This window comes from Piliocolobus tephrosceles, chromosome 4, assembly GCF_002776525.5.
Source record: "Piliocolobus tephrosceles isolate RC106 chromosome 4, ASM277652v3, whole genome shotgun sequence".
Lineage (NCBI taxonomy): Eukaryota > Metazoa > Chordata > Mammalia > Primates > Cercopithecidae > Piliocolobus > Piliocolobus tephrosceles.
The window spans coordinates 110,165,652-110,184,163 of NC_045437.1; the positions used below are offsets into that span (position 1 = coordinate 110,165,652).

General features: G+C 51.2%; 1 protein-coding gene, 1 non-coding gene and 1 pseudogene across 2 annotated transcripts; all 3 read right to left on the minus strand.

The window, feature by feature from the left end:
• Positions 1–3,020: 3,020 nt before the first annotated feature.
• LOC111535607 lies at positions 3,021–5,897 on the minus strand (annotated as a pseudogene).
• TRNAV-CAC lies at positions 5,741–5,813 on the minus strand. Its single transcript has one exon. It is a non-coding gene; the product is annotated as a tRNA-Val (tRNA).
• Positions 5,898–16,760: 10,863 nt separating the features above from the next.
• On the minus strand, positions 16,761–17,708 carry LOC111535608 (olfactory receptor 2V2). The gene has a single exon (XM_023201850.1). It carries the CDS (start codon positions 17,706–17,708, stop codon positions 16,761–16,763), a length of 948 nt encoding a protein of 315 aa, XP_023057618.1.
• Positions 17,709–18,512: the final 804 nt, after the last annotated feature.

Sequence of the window (18,512 nt, forward strand, 5' to 3'; positions counted from 1 at the left end):
GCTGGTCTCCAAGCCCTGACCTCAAGTAATTCACCCACCTCGGCCTCCCAAAGTGCTGGGATTACAGGCATGAGCCATCATGCCCAGCCCCTTTAATTTTCTTTGCAACTTTCTGTGAATCTAAAATTGTTTCAAAATAAAAAGATGATTTGCTTTTACAAAGTTTTAAAGATCCCAGATTCCAAATTGGTGTGCTCTTGGAAGAAGTTAATACTCCTCTTTGGTGAGATGGGAAGATGCTAGGAGCCCTCCTAATGATGGGGACTGTGGCCCACTCAAATCTGTGGTTTTACAGACTCATTTCCTAGTCCACACTGGGGAGCTCACTGTGGGGTGGAGGGAGTAGTTACTGAGTGGAAGGTCATGTTATAAAAACACTCGGCTGAGATCACCTCTGCATGCTCACGAGGCCTGTAAAACACACACGGGCTTAGGAGCAAACAGCTGTACAGTCTTGAGATGCACACTGTACTCTTTACCATAATGAATGAAATATCTGCACTGAGATGCAGCAATGATCCCAGTTTATTTCACTCCAGCACTGTTTATCCTCCCCTATGGAATCTCCCAAAGTTAGGGTCCCCAAAATAGAAATCAGGCTGCTTTCATCTTCTGGAATTTGAACTAGACATTCATATGAGGTCTGGGAAGATTTCACGACACAGAATCAAAGTTGTGAAAGTGTAAATGTTTATCTATAGTAAAATCACAACTGAGGATATAGACATATTGGCTCAGGGAAAACTCAACAGAAAACAAAGGAGATTTGCACCCTAAATATGGATGTTTACCTCTGAGTTGTGGGGTTTTAGGGTGTTTTTTATTTTGATAGATTTTCCTACATTTTACTATTTTTAAAAAAATGCATTTTTCTAATCAGGAAAAAAAAAAAAGTTTCCTGTACAGTGTGTGAGCAAGCACGTTCTGATGAAGGTTCTCTCCAAAGAGGGTCCCTTGAGCAAATGTCGTTTAAAGGTGGAAAGCAGCAGCACGGAGGGAAGCAGACCTTGGAGATCCAGGCCAGTGTGGTTACCGGGAGACATTTCTGAAAGTATAGGTGCCACTCCCAAACTCGGTTAGGATTTTTAATAGGGAAATTCTCAGGGCATGCTCAAGTTAAGCAAAAATAAAAAATAAAAAGGGGGTGCTCAGAGAATGGATGTGCAGATTTTCCCTCTCCTTTTTACTTTATGAAACCAATACATGCTAACAGTTTGTTGTCTTTTTCATAATTTATGTACACTTATGGCTTGAAACAATTATAGCGAAGATTGTTCTCGTGTCTGTAAGTACATCCATCATCAGGAGCTCCTCAGAGAGTACGGGAACAGGTACTGGAATTGCATTGTTACTAAACTGTGGTGGCAGAATGCAGGAGGGCAGGACCATCCCTGGCCACACGGCCAGGCTGTGCCCACCTCAAGGAGAGGCCAACTGTAATGCCAGGATTGTTCGTTCCCATAAACCACACTGCAGTTTTCACTGAATGATTACTCTCAGTCTAGACCCACAAAATAAACTTCTCATTTAAATTATTTATAAATTGGCTCAGTGTGCTGGCTCACACCTGTAATCCCAGCACTTTGGGAAGCCGAGGTGGGTGGATCATTTGAGGCCACGAGTTTGAGACCAGCCTAGCCAACATAGTGAAACCCCGTGTCTGCTAAAAATACGAAAAATTAGGTAGGTGTAATCCCAGCTACTCTGGAGGCTGAGGCAGGAGAATCACTTGAATCCGGGAGGCAGAAGTTGCACTGAGCCATGATAGATACAATTAGTATCTACTGCCTATATACAAAACTAGACAGCGCACCAGGATCTGCGTCTTTTCTGCAGTTAACTCTGTTGTGAGTCTGGCACTTTATTGTAAAGCAATTTCCAATGGCTCAGTCCTTATCTATGATGGCACATAACCTGCACATCCAGCAAACATCTTGTACAGGAAAAACGTCTTTGCTGCCAAGTTTGATAAAAGGAAAAAATGGAGGTTATTATTTAAAAAGAAAGAAAGGAAGGAAGGAAGAAAGAGAGAGAAAGAAAGAAAACGAAGAGGAGGAGGAGGAGACGGAGGGAGAGAGAGAGAAACGAAGGAAGGAAGGAGGGAAGGAAGGAAGGGAGGGAGGGAAGAAGGAGCTGGCCGCGGTGGCTCATGCCTGTAATCCCAGCACTTTGGGAGGCTGAGGCAGGCGGGCCACCAGGTCAGGAGTTCAAAACCAGCCTGACCAATATGGTGAAACGCCGTCTCTACTAAAAATACAAAAATTCTCCAGGTGTGGTGGCATATACCTGTAATCCCAGGTACTAGAGAGGCTGAGGCAGGAGAATCACTTGAACTCAGGAGGCGGAGGTTGGAGTGAGCCGAGATGGAGCCACTGCACTCCAGCCTGAAGGACAGAGTGAGACTCCATCAAGAAAGAGAGAGAGAGAGAGAAGAAAGAAAGAAAGAAAAGAAGGAAGGAAGGAAGGAAGGAAGGAAGGAAGGAAGGAAGGAAGGACGGAAGGAAAAAGAAAGGCAGAAAAATAAAAGGGAATTGGTGATGGAAATCTTTGGACTGTTTCAGTTCCTGCTATCAGACAATCTGAAGTACTTTTATTATTGCTGTTATTATTTATTTATTTATTTTGAGACGGAGTCTCACTCTGTCCCCCAGGCTGGAGTGCAGGGGCGCGATCTCAGCTCACTGCAAGCTCCACCTCCCAGGTTCAGGCCATTCTCCTGCCTCAGCCTCTGGGACTACAGGCGCCACCACCTCGCCTGGCTAATTTTTTTGTATTTTTAGTAGAGACGGGGTTTCACCGTGTTAGCCAGGATGGTCTGGATCTCCTGACCTCGTGATCTGCCTGCCTTGGCCTCCCGAAGTGCTGGGATTACAGGCGTGAGCCACCGTGCTTGGCCAATCTGAAGTACTTTTAAGCTTAGCCTGCTCACTAATTCTCAGCCTGACACACCCAGCTATGTGGCCTCCTCTTGACACTGTGCGGAGCGCTTTGGTTGGGCAACACATTGTGAAGGTTAAAATTCAGTGTGTCTCCATCCATGAGATCATTCCAAAAGGAGATTTGGATTCCACGTCACAATCCCAGTGCTCAGTGAGTATGCTGTCCAAGTCACTTGGGAGCCTCCCCTGGTGGGGAAGGCTAGGCTCATTCTGCCATAGCCACTGCAGAATTAGAACCATGACCACATTAGTGCGCATCGTGATATTCTGGCTGAGAACCCGGCTGTTGGGTTGGGCTACCCCAGGATCCGCTGGTGTCACAATATCATGGGGAGGAGAGTCAGAAGTCAGCAACTCCTCCAGGAGTCCTGCTGCACAGTTAGAGGCGGACTCACAGCTCCATAACTTGATTTGTGGTCCTGGAGCGTTTGCATAGGCATCTGGGGCAAAGGGCTCATGGAGGACCGGCCCTACGTCTATATTTTGCAGTTTGGCTGGGTGAATTCAGACTGGTGTTTGGTGGCACAAATGAGTAGCATGGCGTCTGCTGCATCACGGAGCCAGGTGCCGACTGGGTCGACACAGTTAATGATGTTGGTGACGAGATAAGATTGAGATCACCCAAAAAGTTTTCCATGTTTCAGGATTGCTTGTCTCAGACTGGGTAGAGAAGGGGGCATCTTTGCCGCAAATGGCGGGTACCCCGCAGAATACACGTCCCCAACTCCAAGATCGTCTCCTTTGGCTATAATGGGTGAAAGTCTCCCAGTAATAGTACTAGCAATTGAGCTAGCTCCAGGGCGAAATGTACTCCAGCTATCGAAGTCATCATTGGTGTGAGAGCCAGGACTTGCAGGCCTTTTGGAAAACTGGGGTCCAGGGCTGTCTCTGGCATTCCCCTGGCTAGACTGCAGGGGTGCTTTTTTCGTGGCAGCTCGGCTTGGGCTCTGAGCACATTTGCTGTTGTCCATGGATGCACCTCTTGTCCTAAGAGATCTCCCATTCTTTCCACCCTCTGGATCCAGCATCCACCAAGCACTTTTTCCAGTTCCTTCATTCGGAGCGCGAGTCAACTTGCTGTGTAGGAACAGAAGATGAAGAAGTGAATTATTGTAGCCGGCCGAGCTGTTGCTGTCGCCCTCATCCTTGAAGCAGGGCACGCTCTTGACCATCCACTCGCAGATCTGCCACAGCGCGAGCCGCTTCTCCGCCGAGCTCTGGACTGCCTGGTGCTGAGGTCGGCGTGGGACAGGTTGCGCCACGCGTTGCGATGGGACGAGGTGCTCCTGCGCTGCTGCCCCGCGAGCGGCCCGGCGTTGGCGGGGTCCCGTGTGGGTGCGGCGGCAGCGAGGAGTGCAGGCCGCCCGCCTCGGGCCCTGGAGGTCCCCGCACAGCCCCCGGGGGCGGCGTCCCGGCGTCAGTGGAAGTCCTCGCTGACCTCCAGCAGGCTCAGGTTGCTCATGAAGTCGGCGCTGACGGCGCGGGGCTGGAGGTGGCCGCGTGGGACCCGCGGAACTCCCGCCGGGGCAGCGGCTGGAAAACCGGGTCGACCTCCGCCCCCACACGGCGCTGCGGCCCTGGGTTCCCCTCCCCTCACCTCCCCTTCCCTCCCGTCCTCTCCCGTCGCCTCCCCTCCCCTCCCTTCCTCTAGCCTCCCCCAGCTGCTGGCGGGCGGAGGGAACGGGGAACCGGGAGAGCAAAGCACTGGGCGGAGCTGGAGGGGGCGCGAAGAGGAGGCGAAGATTCGGGGGAACCAGGTTGGTGCCGCGGGCGGACAAAGAAACTGGGAGTCAGGCGGGGGCGGTGGAAGCGCGAGCCCAGAACTGAGCCCGGCGGGGTCGTGCACTGCGATGCTGTTTGGGGTTCGCTGCGCGGACTGGACTGCTGGTCGGAACCCCCGGGCCGGGGCGGATCCGGGCAGAGCTGGCGCCGCGCTCCAGCGGACGGAGCTGTGGACCGAAGGACGGACGGACCCCGCGGGCCGTGGCTCTCCCCGGAGGCGCGCCCTCTGCGCTGCTGCCTGTGGAGTGCGGCGCGGCGGCTGCAGGACTCCGCGGCCGCCCGAATGACGGGTCTATCCTGGTTTATTTGTTTTTATCTTTCTTTAAAGTGAGAGTGTAGGAGGCTTCCCCTCCTCTCACGCCGGCTCCCCAAAGAAGGCCGTCCTGGGTGACTTTCTGAGTGACCCCCAAAGCAAATCCCGAGGCCTGCGCTTCGCGAATCTTCTCTGCCAGGGCGCTGGTGGAGCCGTTTCCCAGCCGGTTCCTCTGGCCCAGCGAATCCTGCTGGAAGGCGGTGGTTCTGCGATGCCCTGCGGATTCGCCCGAAGGCCTTGTTGGCTGAGGGACCCTAGGGATGTTGTATAACGAAGGAAAACGTATAAATACCTTCCAGGAAAAAGGTAGTGCGGCCGAGCTGTGTAAGGCGCTGGATTAAGGCTCCAGTCTCTTCGGACGCGTGGGTTCGAATCCCACCGCTGCCAGCTTGGTGTGATTTTTTTCATTTTGTCCCCTCATGGCTTACAAAAAGTGGATTCGTTGGAACTCGCCTTGGGCCGTAGCTGGATCGGGGATTCCATTTGGCAGCCGTCCAGTGGACGGGCTTTGTGCGGACTTGGCCGGCTCCGTTGTTCACAGCAAGTGTGGTACCTTCAGTTCTTCCTAGGTGCCAATGGTTGAGGTGGAAAGGCAACGGAATAGATACCCTCTTTCCCCTTAACAAGGTAGAGATAGCGATGGAGTGTTCTAGGCTAGCCTTCAGTGTAATAAATTTGAAGCAATAAGGTGAAAAGCAGAAGAAATTGTTTCTACCCGGCTTTGAACCGGGGACCTCGCGCGTGTGAGGCAAACGTGATAACCACTACACTACGGAAACCTGCTTGGGTCCCTTATGCCATCATAATGAGTCACCAGTTCTGAGCTTCTTCCGTGGGTCCCTTTGAGCCTGACTAATGGGCATGAGCACATAAGAAAAGGACGTTTCAGCACCTGGAAGGCTGAGACAGGGGGACGGCTGGAGCCCAGGAGGTGGAGGCTGCACTGAGGTGTGATTGCACCACTGCACTCCAGTCTGGAAGACAGAGCAAGACCCTGTCTGGAAAGAAAGGAAAGACAGAAAAGATAAAAAGAGAAACAAGAAAAGGAAGTTTTCATGCCCAGTGTGGTGGCCTAAGTGGGCATGGGAGTCCTGAGAGAAGACGTGGTGGTGACTGCATAGAGAGGTGATGTAGCAGCAGAAAAAATCCCAAGTGTCTTGGCTGACGCCTGTAATCCCAGCAATTTGTGAGGCTGAGATGGGTGGATCACTTGAGTTCAGGAGTTCAAGACAAGCCTGGCCAACATGGTGAAACCCCATCTCTATTAAAAATACAAAAACTAGTTGGGCATGGTGGCACCGGCCTTTGGTCTCAGCTACTTGGGAGGCTGAGGCAGGAGAATTGCTTGAACCAGAGAGATGGAAGTTGCAATGAGCTGAGATTGTTCCACTGCACCCCAGCAGAGCGACAGAGTGAGATTCTGTTAAAAAAAAAAAAAAAAAAGACATTCTCCTACATTTATCTTTGAAAACTTTTAAATTTTAACTTATATGTTTAAGTGTAAATTATATTTCATATTAATTTTTTGTTATGGTGTGAGGATTGGATTAAGGTTAATTTCTTTCCCCTATGGATGCCCAGTTGTTCCTGAACCATTTGGTGCGAAGACTTGCGTTTCCACATTGAATTGCTTTGGCACTTTTGGCAGAACCAAATAACTGTCTTTGTGGGCCCAAATTTTTTGTTCATTTTTGCTTTTCAATTAAAAATTTCAAATAGGCCAGGCATGGTGGCTCACCCGTGTAATCCCAGCACTTTCGTAGGCTGAGACAGGAGGATTGCTTGAGGCCAGGAGTTGGAGACCAGCCTGGGCAACATAGCAAGTCCACATCTCTACAAACACATTTTTAAAAGTTAGCATGATGGTGTATGCTTGTCGTCCCACCTACTCAGGAGACTGAGGCAGGAGGATTGCTTGGACCCAGGAGGCCAAGGCTGCAGTGAACTGTAATCACACCAGTGCACTGCAACTTGGGGGACAGAGTGAATCCCTGTGTCCAAATAAATAGATAAATAAATAAATAAAATTTTGCACCGTGTGAATATACCATGTTTTGTTTATCCATTCATCCATGGATGAACGTTTACGTTGTTTCCACTTTTAATTTATTTATTTATTTTGAGGCAGATTCTCACTCTCTTGCCCAGTCAGGAATACAGTGGTGTCATCGTAGCTCACTGCAACCTCTGCCTCCTGAGTTCAAGTTACCTTCCCACCTCAACTTCGCAAGTAGCTGGAACCATAGGCACATACTGCCATGCCTGGCTAATTTTTGTATTTTTTGTAGAGATGGGTTTGTTATGTTGCCCAGGCTGGTCTGGAACTCTTGGCCTCAAGCAATCCACCCACTGTAGCCTCCCAGAGTGCTGGGATTACAGGTGTGAGCCACCTTGCCTAGCCTTTGTTTCCACTTTTTCTTTTGCTATGATGAATAATGATACTGTATGCATTTTGTGTACAATTTTTTTACATGAACACATGTTTTCCATTATCTTGTCTATACACCTAGGAGTGGAATTGATGAATTGTATAGTAATCCTGTGTTTAACTTTTTGGCATAGCAAAGTGAAACTTGCAACCTAGCAATTCTGCAGAAAAGGCACATCAATACAGACAGAAAGCAGATGGCTGGTTGTCTAGGCCTGAGGACAACAGCCAGGATTGGCTGCAGACAGGCACGCAGGAGATCTTTACTGCAAGGGAACTGTTCTAAAAGCAGATTGTGGTGATGCTTGCAGAACCCTATGCAGTGACTAAAAACTCACAGTTGAGCTGTATACTTACCATGAGTGAATTTCATTGTATTGAATTGTACCCCAATAAAGCTGTTATAGAATGCTAAAACATAAAACCAAACCCCCATACACAACAATGAGATAGTGTTTCCCAGGGAACAGCTCAGGTGACAGTTGCATTGTGCAATACTTAATGCTCTAATGCAGCCCTGGAAGGGGCTGGGCTGGGATGCAGGCAACTGAAGCTGGGAGGGGAATGATGGAAGTCATCCAATCTAAAACTGCCAGAATGGAGACCTTGCCAAGAGATGCATTTAAAAAACGAAAAGTAGTGCGTATTACGGAAACGGAATGAAGGTCGGTCATGTGATCCAGTTTATGGTCAATACGGGTGTGTCCACCCAATAGTGTGTGTCTGCAGGCAGCGCCAACGAGTACTGCTGTGTTTTGTGTGTGATGTGCAAAGTACTGGTCCTTGAGGAGACAGGGCGCTCACTTTCATTTTCCACAACTGTCTTTTAAAATCTAAGGCGAGAGGCCAGGCGCGGTGGCTCACGCCTGTAATCCCAGCACTTTGGGAGGCCGAGGTGGGCGGATCACGAGGTCAGAAGATCCAGACCATCCTGGCTAACATGGTGAAACCCTGTCTCTACTAAAAATACAAAAACTAAGGCGAGCGTGGTGGCGGGCGCCTGTAGTCCCAGCTACTCGGGAGGCTGAGGCAGGAGAATGGCGTAAACCGGGAAGGTGGAGCAGTGAGCCGAGATCGCGCCACTGCACTCCACCTGGGCGACAGAGCAAGACTCTGTCTCAAGTCTAAGGCGAGAAAAGCTTCTGTTGACGAGCTCTCGAGGCTTCAGGAGGGTCGTGGTGTTGAGTGTGCTGGCTTTGTGCAGGGGCCGCCCGGGCGGGTCAGCTCCTCCGCTGGCTGTCAGGGTGCGAGTTACACAACCCCTGGAGGTCCTGGTTTCTCGTCTGTAGAATAGGGTGAGAGCAGCGCCTTTCTCACAGGTGGATGACGAGGGTTAGAGCAATTAACACACGCACTAGCACTAAGTAAGACGGAAGAAACACTCACTGGGTCTACAGTTGTGCCAAAGCAGCTCAGTTCCAGGCCCAGGGGACACAGCACGAAGGAAACAAAACGGATGGATCCTGCTCCCCAGAGGAGAAGGGTGGGGGTGAGGAAGAAGGGAAGACCGAGGCCGCACAGGCGGACAACGGTGGAGGGCACTGCGCGATGGAGAGGGGCCTCTGCCCAGGGAGATGTGGAAGAGGCGGCGCGAGGGCGCACGGAGCTGCAAGGGAAAGGCGGGTGCGGGGGCTGCAGGGGCTGCAGGGGCGGAACAGGAGGCTGGGCGAGGACCGTGCGTACCCCCAGCAGCGGCAGGAAGGAGACAAGCCTGGATAGCGGGCCTGTTTTCCGCAGCCTCGGCTTCTGGTTTGTGTTCGGGGAGAGCCCACGCTCAGCCCCATCTCAGCGACTCCCGCTGCACCCGCTCCTCGTACTCGGCTCCCGCCTTGGAAGCAGCGGCCTCTCCGCGCTTTCCCGAATCCGAACCTCCCTCCAGGGCTTGTTAACGGGAAAGTTTCTATCAGGGATTCAAGGAACCGCCTCTGGGCTGCCGCGGAGCCGGGAACATCCCTTGGGAAACGCAGCTCGTCACGTGGTAGCGCCCAGGAACTTCTCGAGCCTGCGAGTCCGCTCGCGGGAGTCCCCCAGGCCGACACCGCCCCAGCTCGCTCGCAGCTCGCCCGCCCGGGGAGAGGACCTGGAGCCTCAGCGGCTGGCCCGAAGCCAGGGGTCCCTGCACCTTCCCGCAATGGCTCCAGGGAGACCTGCCAGGCGCGCCTGAGTGCAGGGCGCCGCCGCTGTCCCCTCGCAGGAGCGGGAACTGCCTCTTTCTTCTGGATCTCTCCTCTGCCAGGAGTGGGGGTGGTACTGTCGCCCTAGTAGCCCCTACACAGCCCTAGACGCCGCCTCCCTGGGTGGGCCAGCTATTGGGGAAACCTATCCGGGCCATCCCCTCTCAGGACTGGTCTGAGCACAGAGACAGCCTGTGTGCTCCTTGGTTTCTCAAAACCCATCTGAGTGTAATTCTGTGTCCTGGATGGGGTGAGGCTGGAGCTTAGGGAGGGACAGCGGTGCTGAAGAGCTGCGGTGGTGGCATCTTCCCTCGGGCTTTCTGGAGAAGGCGCCTCTGAGCAGATGGGGCTTCAGACCCGGCTTCCTGTGAGCTGTGAGCTGTGAGCATGTGTGGGCAGCAGCCAGCCAGGTAGCCCTTCACCTGTGACTGGGAGGTGGCGCGGGGCTTGGGTTTCCTCGAGGTTTCACCCTGGGCATGGGCCTGGGAGTGCCAGGGCCGTCTGTGAAAACGTCTGGAGGAGTTTCCTAGGGCTGCCAGAACAGAATAGCCCAGCCTGGGGCTTTAACTACAGATGGTCATTTTCTCCCAGGTCTGAGGCTGTGAGTCCAAGATCAAGGCACCATGAGGCTTGTTTCTGCGGAGGCTTCTCTTTTTGGCCTGCAGGTGGCCGCCTTCTCTCTGTGTCCACACATGGTGTTTTGTCTGTGAACGTGCACCCATAAGATGGCCCCGTGTGTCCACATCTTCTCTTCTTCTAAGCAGATTGGATTGGGGTCCACCCTAGTGACCTCATTTTAGTGTAATCACCTCTTTCCAGGCTCTATCTCCATACACAGTGACATTTTGGTGTACTGAGGGTTGGTGTACTGAGATATGAATTTTCAGGGGACATAATTCCGCCCTAGCTAGGTCTTAAGGCAGAGTCAGAACTGCCAAGGGAGGCTCTGGCAGCTTTCACAAGTGGGACCATCCTGTGTCACCTTAGGCTAAAGGGAGGAAGTGATCTTCTGGGGCTACTTGGCTGGTTGTTCTGATGCACCCAGGAGGAGAAATCAGGTTAGCTCTGTCTTTGCCAGCTTGGAAATCCTTCTGGACTCAGTTGCACTGTTGCACAGACCTGGAGGTTGTCCCAACCTGGGCCCCGGACAGTTTGGGGACCTGCTGTGTGACTACAGACCAGCCACTCCCATCTCTGAACCTGTTTTCACATCAACAAAATGAGAGGGTGAATGAGATGATCTCAAAGGTCCCTGCTAACTCTAAACTCCCAGCTTTCCTGTCACTGAGATTTGGCAGGTTTCTTTTTCTTTCTCTTTCTTTCTTTCTTTCTTTCTTTCTTTCTTTCTTTCTTTCCTTCTTCTTTCTTTCTTTTCTTCCTTTTTTTTGATAGATTCTCACTCTGTCACCCAGGGTGGGGTGCAGTGGTGCAATCTCAGGTCACTGCAACCTCCACCTCGGTGGGTCAATCAATTCCCATGCCACAACCACCAGAGTAGCTGGGATTACAGCCTTGCACCTCCATGCATGGCTAATTTTTATTAGGTTGGTGCAAAAGTAATTGCGGTTTTGATCATTACTTTAATAGTAGAGACGGGGTTTCGCCATGTTGGTCCTGAACTCCTGGCCTCATGTAATCTACCTGACTTAGCCTCCCAAAGTCCTGGGATTACAGGAGTGAGCCATCACACCTGGCCTCAGATTCATCCTGTTTCTAAGATCTCTGCTGAATATCCCACCCTTCAGCAGGGTGAGTGAAGACTGAGATAAAGAGCCCATTTTCTGGGCTGCCTTTTAGTACAGGTGGAGAAGGTGGCCCATGTGACAGGAGATGGGGCACTCACCACCAAACGCCCCCCCAGCACCCCTCTGGCATGGCTCTTCTTCCTGCCTCTTTGACCCCCTAGAGCCCTGGACCTGGGCTGCACCTGAGGGTGGCACCTCACCCTCCACACATGGCAGAGTGAAATGATAGCACCCTGGCCATGGCAGCACATGCTCACAGTCCCACCAGGACAGAACTGCTGGGAGCAGGGAGCGGTTGGAGTGGACCAAGGCTGTGGCCTATGGCAGGCCCTGAGCTCAGACGGGTGAAGGAGTTCATAGTTGTCTGTCATTAGAGTCATTCTGCCTCTGGCTCAGCTGCTCTGGGCTGGGCAAAGCTAGTCACTGTCTCAGAAGGACCCACAGGTTGTCCCAGAAGACAGGGAGGGCCTTGGGTAGACTGGGCCCTGCTTAATCCTCTCAGGACAGAGTCTGGATAAGTTGGCCAGAAAAGCCATTGTCGTCATTTGAGCTGGCCCACAAAGACAAGAGCTCAAGGAACAAAAGTGCAGATTGCTATAAATTGTCACAGTGTCCTGGAGGGGGCCTCTGAGGTCACTTGGTCAAATGCCCACAGCGTCTTCTGGGGAAACCAGGAGTTGAAGGCGGTGCTGCCTGTGGGCCTCCCCCTCTGCTCTAGTCTCTTGGGGGAGGAGGAAGTGAGGAGGTTCCTAATCTGGGTCCTGTCTGGCACCTCTTTCCTCCTGATCACCGGACTCTAGGCCCTGAGTTTGACAGTTTTCCCGTCCAGGCAGAGGCTAACAAGACTCCTGCTTTCATTTCCACCCAGGATTGGCCTGCACAAGGCCCTTCTTTGGTCTTTAAACTTATCCATGTCATTAAGCTCATTTACCTGTTCTCTGCTATGCGCACAGTCATGCCACCACCACTCCCGCCATGTCTGCCGTGTTAGCAGGGCTGTGTGTGCCAGGGCACCTGGGTCTGTGAGGGTGCGGGCACCTCTAGACCATCAAACTCAACCGCATCTCCCTTTTCCCCACTGGGCTCATCCACATGGCTGCCCACCCCCAATGACAATGGACGCCCTGGCCCCCCACCCCTGGGGGTTTCTTGGGGACATCCTAGGTGTGATCTCACTGGGTCTGGGCTGCCCCCTCCTCACTGCCTCCTAGGAAGCCCCAGTCCCTGCTCACTTTTCAGTCATCAGGCCCCGGCTGTGTCTCCCACACATTCAGAGCCAGCCTCTCCCCTCATCCACCTGGGGCCCTTCCTCCTCCTTCTGAAAAGGTCTCTCCAGCCCTGCATCTAGTGTGGGTTTGGACAAAGCCCCTGTATCCTTCTGAGCTCAGGGCCTGCCACAGGCCAAAGCGTTGGCCACCCCTGACGCTGCCCCCTGCTCCCTGCAGTTCTGTGCTGATAGGGGTGTGAGCGTGTGCTACCATGGCCAGGGTGCTATCATTTTACTCTGACATGTGTGGAGGGTGGGACCACACAGGCCCTGGGACAGCTCCAGGAAGGCCCTGCCTGCCCGGGTCACCCTCATGCAGGTCCCAGCAATGCGGACATCTGACAGTGAACACAGTGGATCTTGAGGAGACAGGTCAACCTCCCAGCACCCCGGAAGCTCGGGCCTGGGAGTGGCTGTGGATTAGAGGGGAGGGCCTTGCCCACGGAAACATCAGGCCTTGGGCACTTTCCCACTGCAGCGCTCCCTGGAGGGCACCTGGGTGTGGCTTTTGAGGTCCCCAGAATCGCACCTATCTTCTGCCTGCAGGTGTTTCCCATTACCCTCCCACGAGCCCCTTCCCCCGAATGTCCCCAATGCTGTTCTCAGCTGGGTCCCTGCTAATCCTCTCCGCGGTCAGTAGGAGCTCCCACAGGGTCCTCCTGGGCCGGCCTGCGCTGCCGCCACGCACCTCACTCTCTTTCCTGTCACCAGCCCCCTGCAGTCCATGCTGTTATTATCCCCGTGTGACAGATGGGGACACCGAGGCACAGAGAGGCTGGCAGCCTTGCCAAGGGCAGCAGGAGGGAGGCTGCAGTAGTCTGGACCCCACTCCGCTCTCTCCTTCACCGGCACTAGATCTGTCTCTGTGGCCACATCCCTGGCTATTTCAGACCAATACGATGGCACAGGTTACTTAAATAAAAAAGAAAACAAACAAATGTAAACACCTGCACTCGTCCCACGCTGCCCGTGCTCTCGCCTCTGATTGGGATCGTGGCTCTCTGCTGCCCTCCTGTGGCCGTTGGTTGTCCTGGGTGGGGACGGGCGCTGACCTCACCGACAGCAGCGGATACTGATTCCTCCAGGGTCAGACTTTGGCGCCAACTTGATCAGGACAGATCTGAGCCCCGCAGTTATGGAGAGGCCAGCTTAACTTTCATACATGTCACAAACACATACACAGTCTTTCCAAATGGAGGTGTAGAGCAATTTTTAAATTTAAAATTCATGTTTTATTTTTATTTGTTCTAGAGATGGGGTTTCGCCATGTTGCCCAGGCTGGTCTCAAACTCATGGGCTCAAGTGATCCTCCTGCCTCGGCCTCTCAAAGTGCTGGGATTGCAGACATGAGAAACTCTGCCCAGCTGAAATGGAACATTTCTAATTTGTAGAGATAGGCTCTGTCTGAGCTGCCCTGGCTGGCGTGCAGTGACACTGCAATGTCTGACTCCCGGGCTCAAGGGATCCTCCCGCCTCAGCCTCCCATCTTCAGCTGGGATTATAGGAATGAGCCGCCACGCCTGGCTTCAAGTAATTTTTATATTCACACACACAAAACATGGACCTAACTGATTGCCATGAAGATTTTTTACATCTATGCCCCCAAATCACCCAATACAATGAACGGACGACTTGATGGGAAAGGATTTGGTAAGGTACTTGGCAAAAAAACTGGCCTTGAGCATATTAAACTATTAATTATAAAAAATGTCAGGCATACACAAAAGTGAAGCAAGTAACAAAAACTCCCACGACCGCTGGCAAGATTCTTGCTGCTTCTACTCTCCTGTGCTTTCACATGTATTTTCTTTTTACTTTTTGTTTATTTTATTTTATTTTTCTGAGGCAGGCTCCTGCTCTGTCTCCCAGGCTGGAGTGCAGTGGCACGATCACAGATGTGTGCCACCACACCAGGCTGATTTTTGTATTTTTCGTAGAGATGGGGTTTTGCCATGTTGCTCAGGCTGGTCTCCAACTGCTGGGCTCAAGCAATCCACCCACCTTGGCCTCCCAAAGTGGTGGGATTACAGGTGTGAGCTACGGCATCGAGCCCCCTTTCACACGTATTTTCTCTATGTATATTATTTCCTTACAAATCTCTAACAATTCCAAATCTCTAAGTTTGCAGTTGCTCACACTGAGACTAGTTGTGCAACACTTGTTTCATAAGGAGCATTAATAGTGAACTGAATTGTGTGCCTGGACATAAGAGGACCCTGTGGAACCTTTTCGTGATCTGGAACTTACCACATTTCTGGGTGCTGGTAGGTGTTCAGTAGATTTTTTTCAACTGAATGCCTGGTCCTTGGGCAGGAAGTGAATTAAGGACACAAAATCAATGCCAATGAAATGCAAGAAAATGAAATAGGAATTATCCCACCATGGAGCTGGTTAAAGCAAAGGCTGGTAAAACTTTTGCTTTGGTGATTGTGGTCCAAAATCTTTGTGTCCATGAAAGAGGGCTAGATTAAGTTTGCTATAAATTTTCTTCCAGTCTAGAGGTTCAGTGGTTATAGATAAACAGTTCTGGTTGAAATGCTCAAGATACTTATGGTTTGAGGGGTGCAAAATCCTAGAGAAATCTGAGTGGGCATGAGGTTAATCAGGGATGCTTCCTGGAAGAGGAGAATTTGGGGCAAATTGAAATTTGTACAAGGCAAAAATATATGATGAGAATGAGAATACACAGAAAGAGATTTAAAATTATAGAGCTTATGGCTGGGCATAGTGGCTCATGCCTGTACTCCCAGCACTTTGGGAGGCCGAGGAGGGCAGATCACCTGAAGTCAGGAATTAAAGACCAGCCTGGCCAACATGGTGAAAACCCGTCTCTACTAAAAATACAAAAATTAGCCGGGCATGGTGGTGAGCACCTGTAATCCCAGCTACTTGGGAAGCTGAGGCAGGAGAATCACTTGAACCCCAGAGCCAAAATCATGCCACTGCACTCCAGCCAGGCAACAAGAGTGAAACTCTGTCTCAAACAAATATATACAGAGAGCTTAAATTAATTTGGTAGGTTGGGCATTACCTAAGTAATATCAGCAAGAGGTCACAGAATATACTAAGATGCATCTATCTACACAACAGAAAATCTTGCAGCCCTGTGACTAAGGAAAGTTACTGCTACTTTCACCAGTCCTTGGAGACACCTCTTCAGGCAATTAAATGCCCAAGGAAAGAAGCCCCCTGCGAAGTTGTTTGCTCATCTCAGCTGCGGCAAAAAACCCGTGTCTCCCATGGGGAGGTGAAGAGGAAAACTGGCGATGAGGCAGGGACTTACCGATCTGAGCCGTAGCTTCCTGTCCTGTAAAACGGGCCTCATATTTTCACCACAGAATGTTTTCTGTGAGAATTAAGCTGAGTGGACAATCTAAAGTCATCTCCCACGGTAGGCCCTGGGTGCCACCTCCCTCCACTTCTCCAAAGCCCAGCAAACACCTCCCTCGGGTTTAGTCTAATCCTGAGGCCCAGTTCTGGCCTCTTTTCTCTCTGCCTTCAATGGAGATGATTTTTTTCCGTGAAAAGAGGATTCTACTGCAAATATGTGCAAAGGACAGGCACAGAGCTTGGAAAAATGGACACAAGTCCTGCAAATAGTTCAGACCAAAATACTGAAAATCAGTTTTCAAATAGCAGATGAAATTCTGCCACCATGCTCCAGTCTTCATTCCCCAAAGGGGAAGCAGTTCAGCCAATTTTCTCCTTACAGAAGCTGAGCTGACACAGAGTGGCACACACTGCTAGGGCGTGGTGAGGAGACAGCAGGCTCGGGGGATTTCCACTGAATACACCAGCAAGCACGTCTCTACCCTGTCCCTCATCATCTCAAAGACAACTTGTATGCTTTTAATACGTCTTTACGAAGTTTCCAGTTACACAGTGTGAGGGGTGGACACTCTCCAAAGAGAACGATGAAGCTTTATTTTCTGCCATCTGTAAGTTGTTCACCTAAGACCCTAGTGTTGGGCTATAACTGGTATGAGACATCATATAAACAGGTGTCATGATCCTAACTCTTAATGAGAAAACGAAGATTGAAAATAAGCAAATTATTCACCTGACAATCCAGAGCCAAGAGATGGCAGAGCCAGGCACTGGATGCCTTGGGTTCAGGGCTGGCTGCCAATCCTGCAGCGGTTCAGCACCTTCCTCAGTGCCCCCATCACCTCCCGGTTCCTCAAGCTGTAAATGAGGGGGTTGATCATCGGAGTAAGGACCGTGTAGAAGATAGAGGCCACCTTGTCATGGCTGGGGGCCCGGTAGCGCCTGGGCCTCAGGTAGATGAACATGGCTGCCCCATAGAAGAGGGTGACAGCTATCAGGTGGGAGGAGCAGGTGGCCAGAGCCTTTTTCCAGGCCTGAGCAGAGTACATTCGGAGCACAGTCCCTAGAATGCAAGCATAGGAGGCCATGATGATGGAGAATGGGAAGAGAAGCATGAAGACACAGCAAGCAAATATCACCTTCTCAAACAGGGACGTGTCCACACAGGCCAGCTTCAACAAGGATAGCATCTCACAGAAGAAATGGTTCACCTTCCTCAAGCCACAGTAGGGGAAGCTCATTACTGCCACCATCTGGATCAAGCCATCGATTATCCCAAAGGCCCAGGAGCTCCCAGTAATCTGGAGACAGACCTTCTGATTCATGAGGATGGGATAGTGAAGTGGGTGGCTAATGGCCACATAGCGGTCATAAGCCATGAGTCCCAGCAAGAGCCCCTCAGATCCCACAAGACAGACAAAGAGGCCAATTTGTATGCCACAGCCCACAAAGGAAATGGACTTCCTGTCAGACAGGAAGTTGGCTGCCATCTTTGGCACATTGGTACAGACCAACATGAGGTCCATGAGGGAGAGCTGGCTGAGGAAGAAGTACATGGGGGTGTGAAGTTGAGGGTCCATGCAGATGAGGAAGATAAGGAGGACGTTCCCACAGAGGGCCACTGTGAAGACCACCATAACCACAGAGAAGAGGACAAGGTCAGCAGTACTGTGGGAGAAGATGCCCAAGAGGATGAAGTCATTTGTGGATGATTGGTTCGCCCATGTCTCCATGGCTCAGTTTTTGTTCCTGGTCACCTGAGAATATGAAAAAGATGTGTTAGATTGACTGACATCTCTTTATAGTCCTCTGCTGCTATGTCTTTAGTCAGTTATTTTGTGTGCGACTCATTAGATCTGAACAACTGAAGCTTTGGGACACAATAGGGAACACTCCTTCGTATCTCCCTAACACAGCAGTAGGGGCCCTCCCGGCTCCTAGAATTGAACTGTGTATATGTGCTGTATGTATCCTTACCACAAAAACAAGAACTGAGTTGTTTCATATGTCAGAGACCTTCAGACAATCCCTGTCAGCAGGCGAAGTCTTGGCTGTACCGTATGACACCAAATCTTTTATTTATTTATTTATTTTTGAGACGGAGTCTCGTTCTGGTGCCCAGGCTGGAGTGCAGTGGCGCGATCTCGGCTCAAGTCCACTTCTGCCAGGAAGGGCCCCCACCTGACCCCGCCAGGTGATCCCTTCCCATACACATGGCACTGTTATGCCCAGACCGTTTATTCCCCAAAGAAGACCACCAGAGTCCAGAGTCAAAGCCAAGCGGCAAGGATCTTTATTGCAAGTTCGAACTTAGTCCCTCTGTTCCATAACATACAAGAGGGCCTCGAACAATGTGTGCGCTCGCTTTTTATAGCCCGATGAAAACAGGATATGTAAGGTTACAGAGAAACAAGGGAATTCTTTAGGTTACAGCATTACAATTGGTTCCCGTGCTTTCAGTACAAACGGTACTCTCCAGGTGGTGTTTGTACTGGGCCCTGGAAGTTTGGAATGTTTACACTGGGCCCTGGAAGTTG

Bases quoted from the DNA above. Each gene is read 5' to 3' on its own strand.
- LOC111535608 (XM_023201850.1), bottom strand. From the start codon at position 17,708: ATGGAGACATGGGCGAACCAATCATCCACAAATGACTTCATCCTCTTG.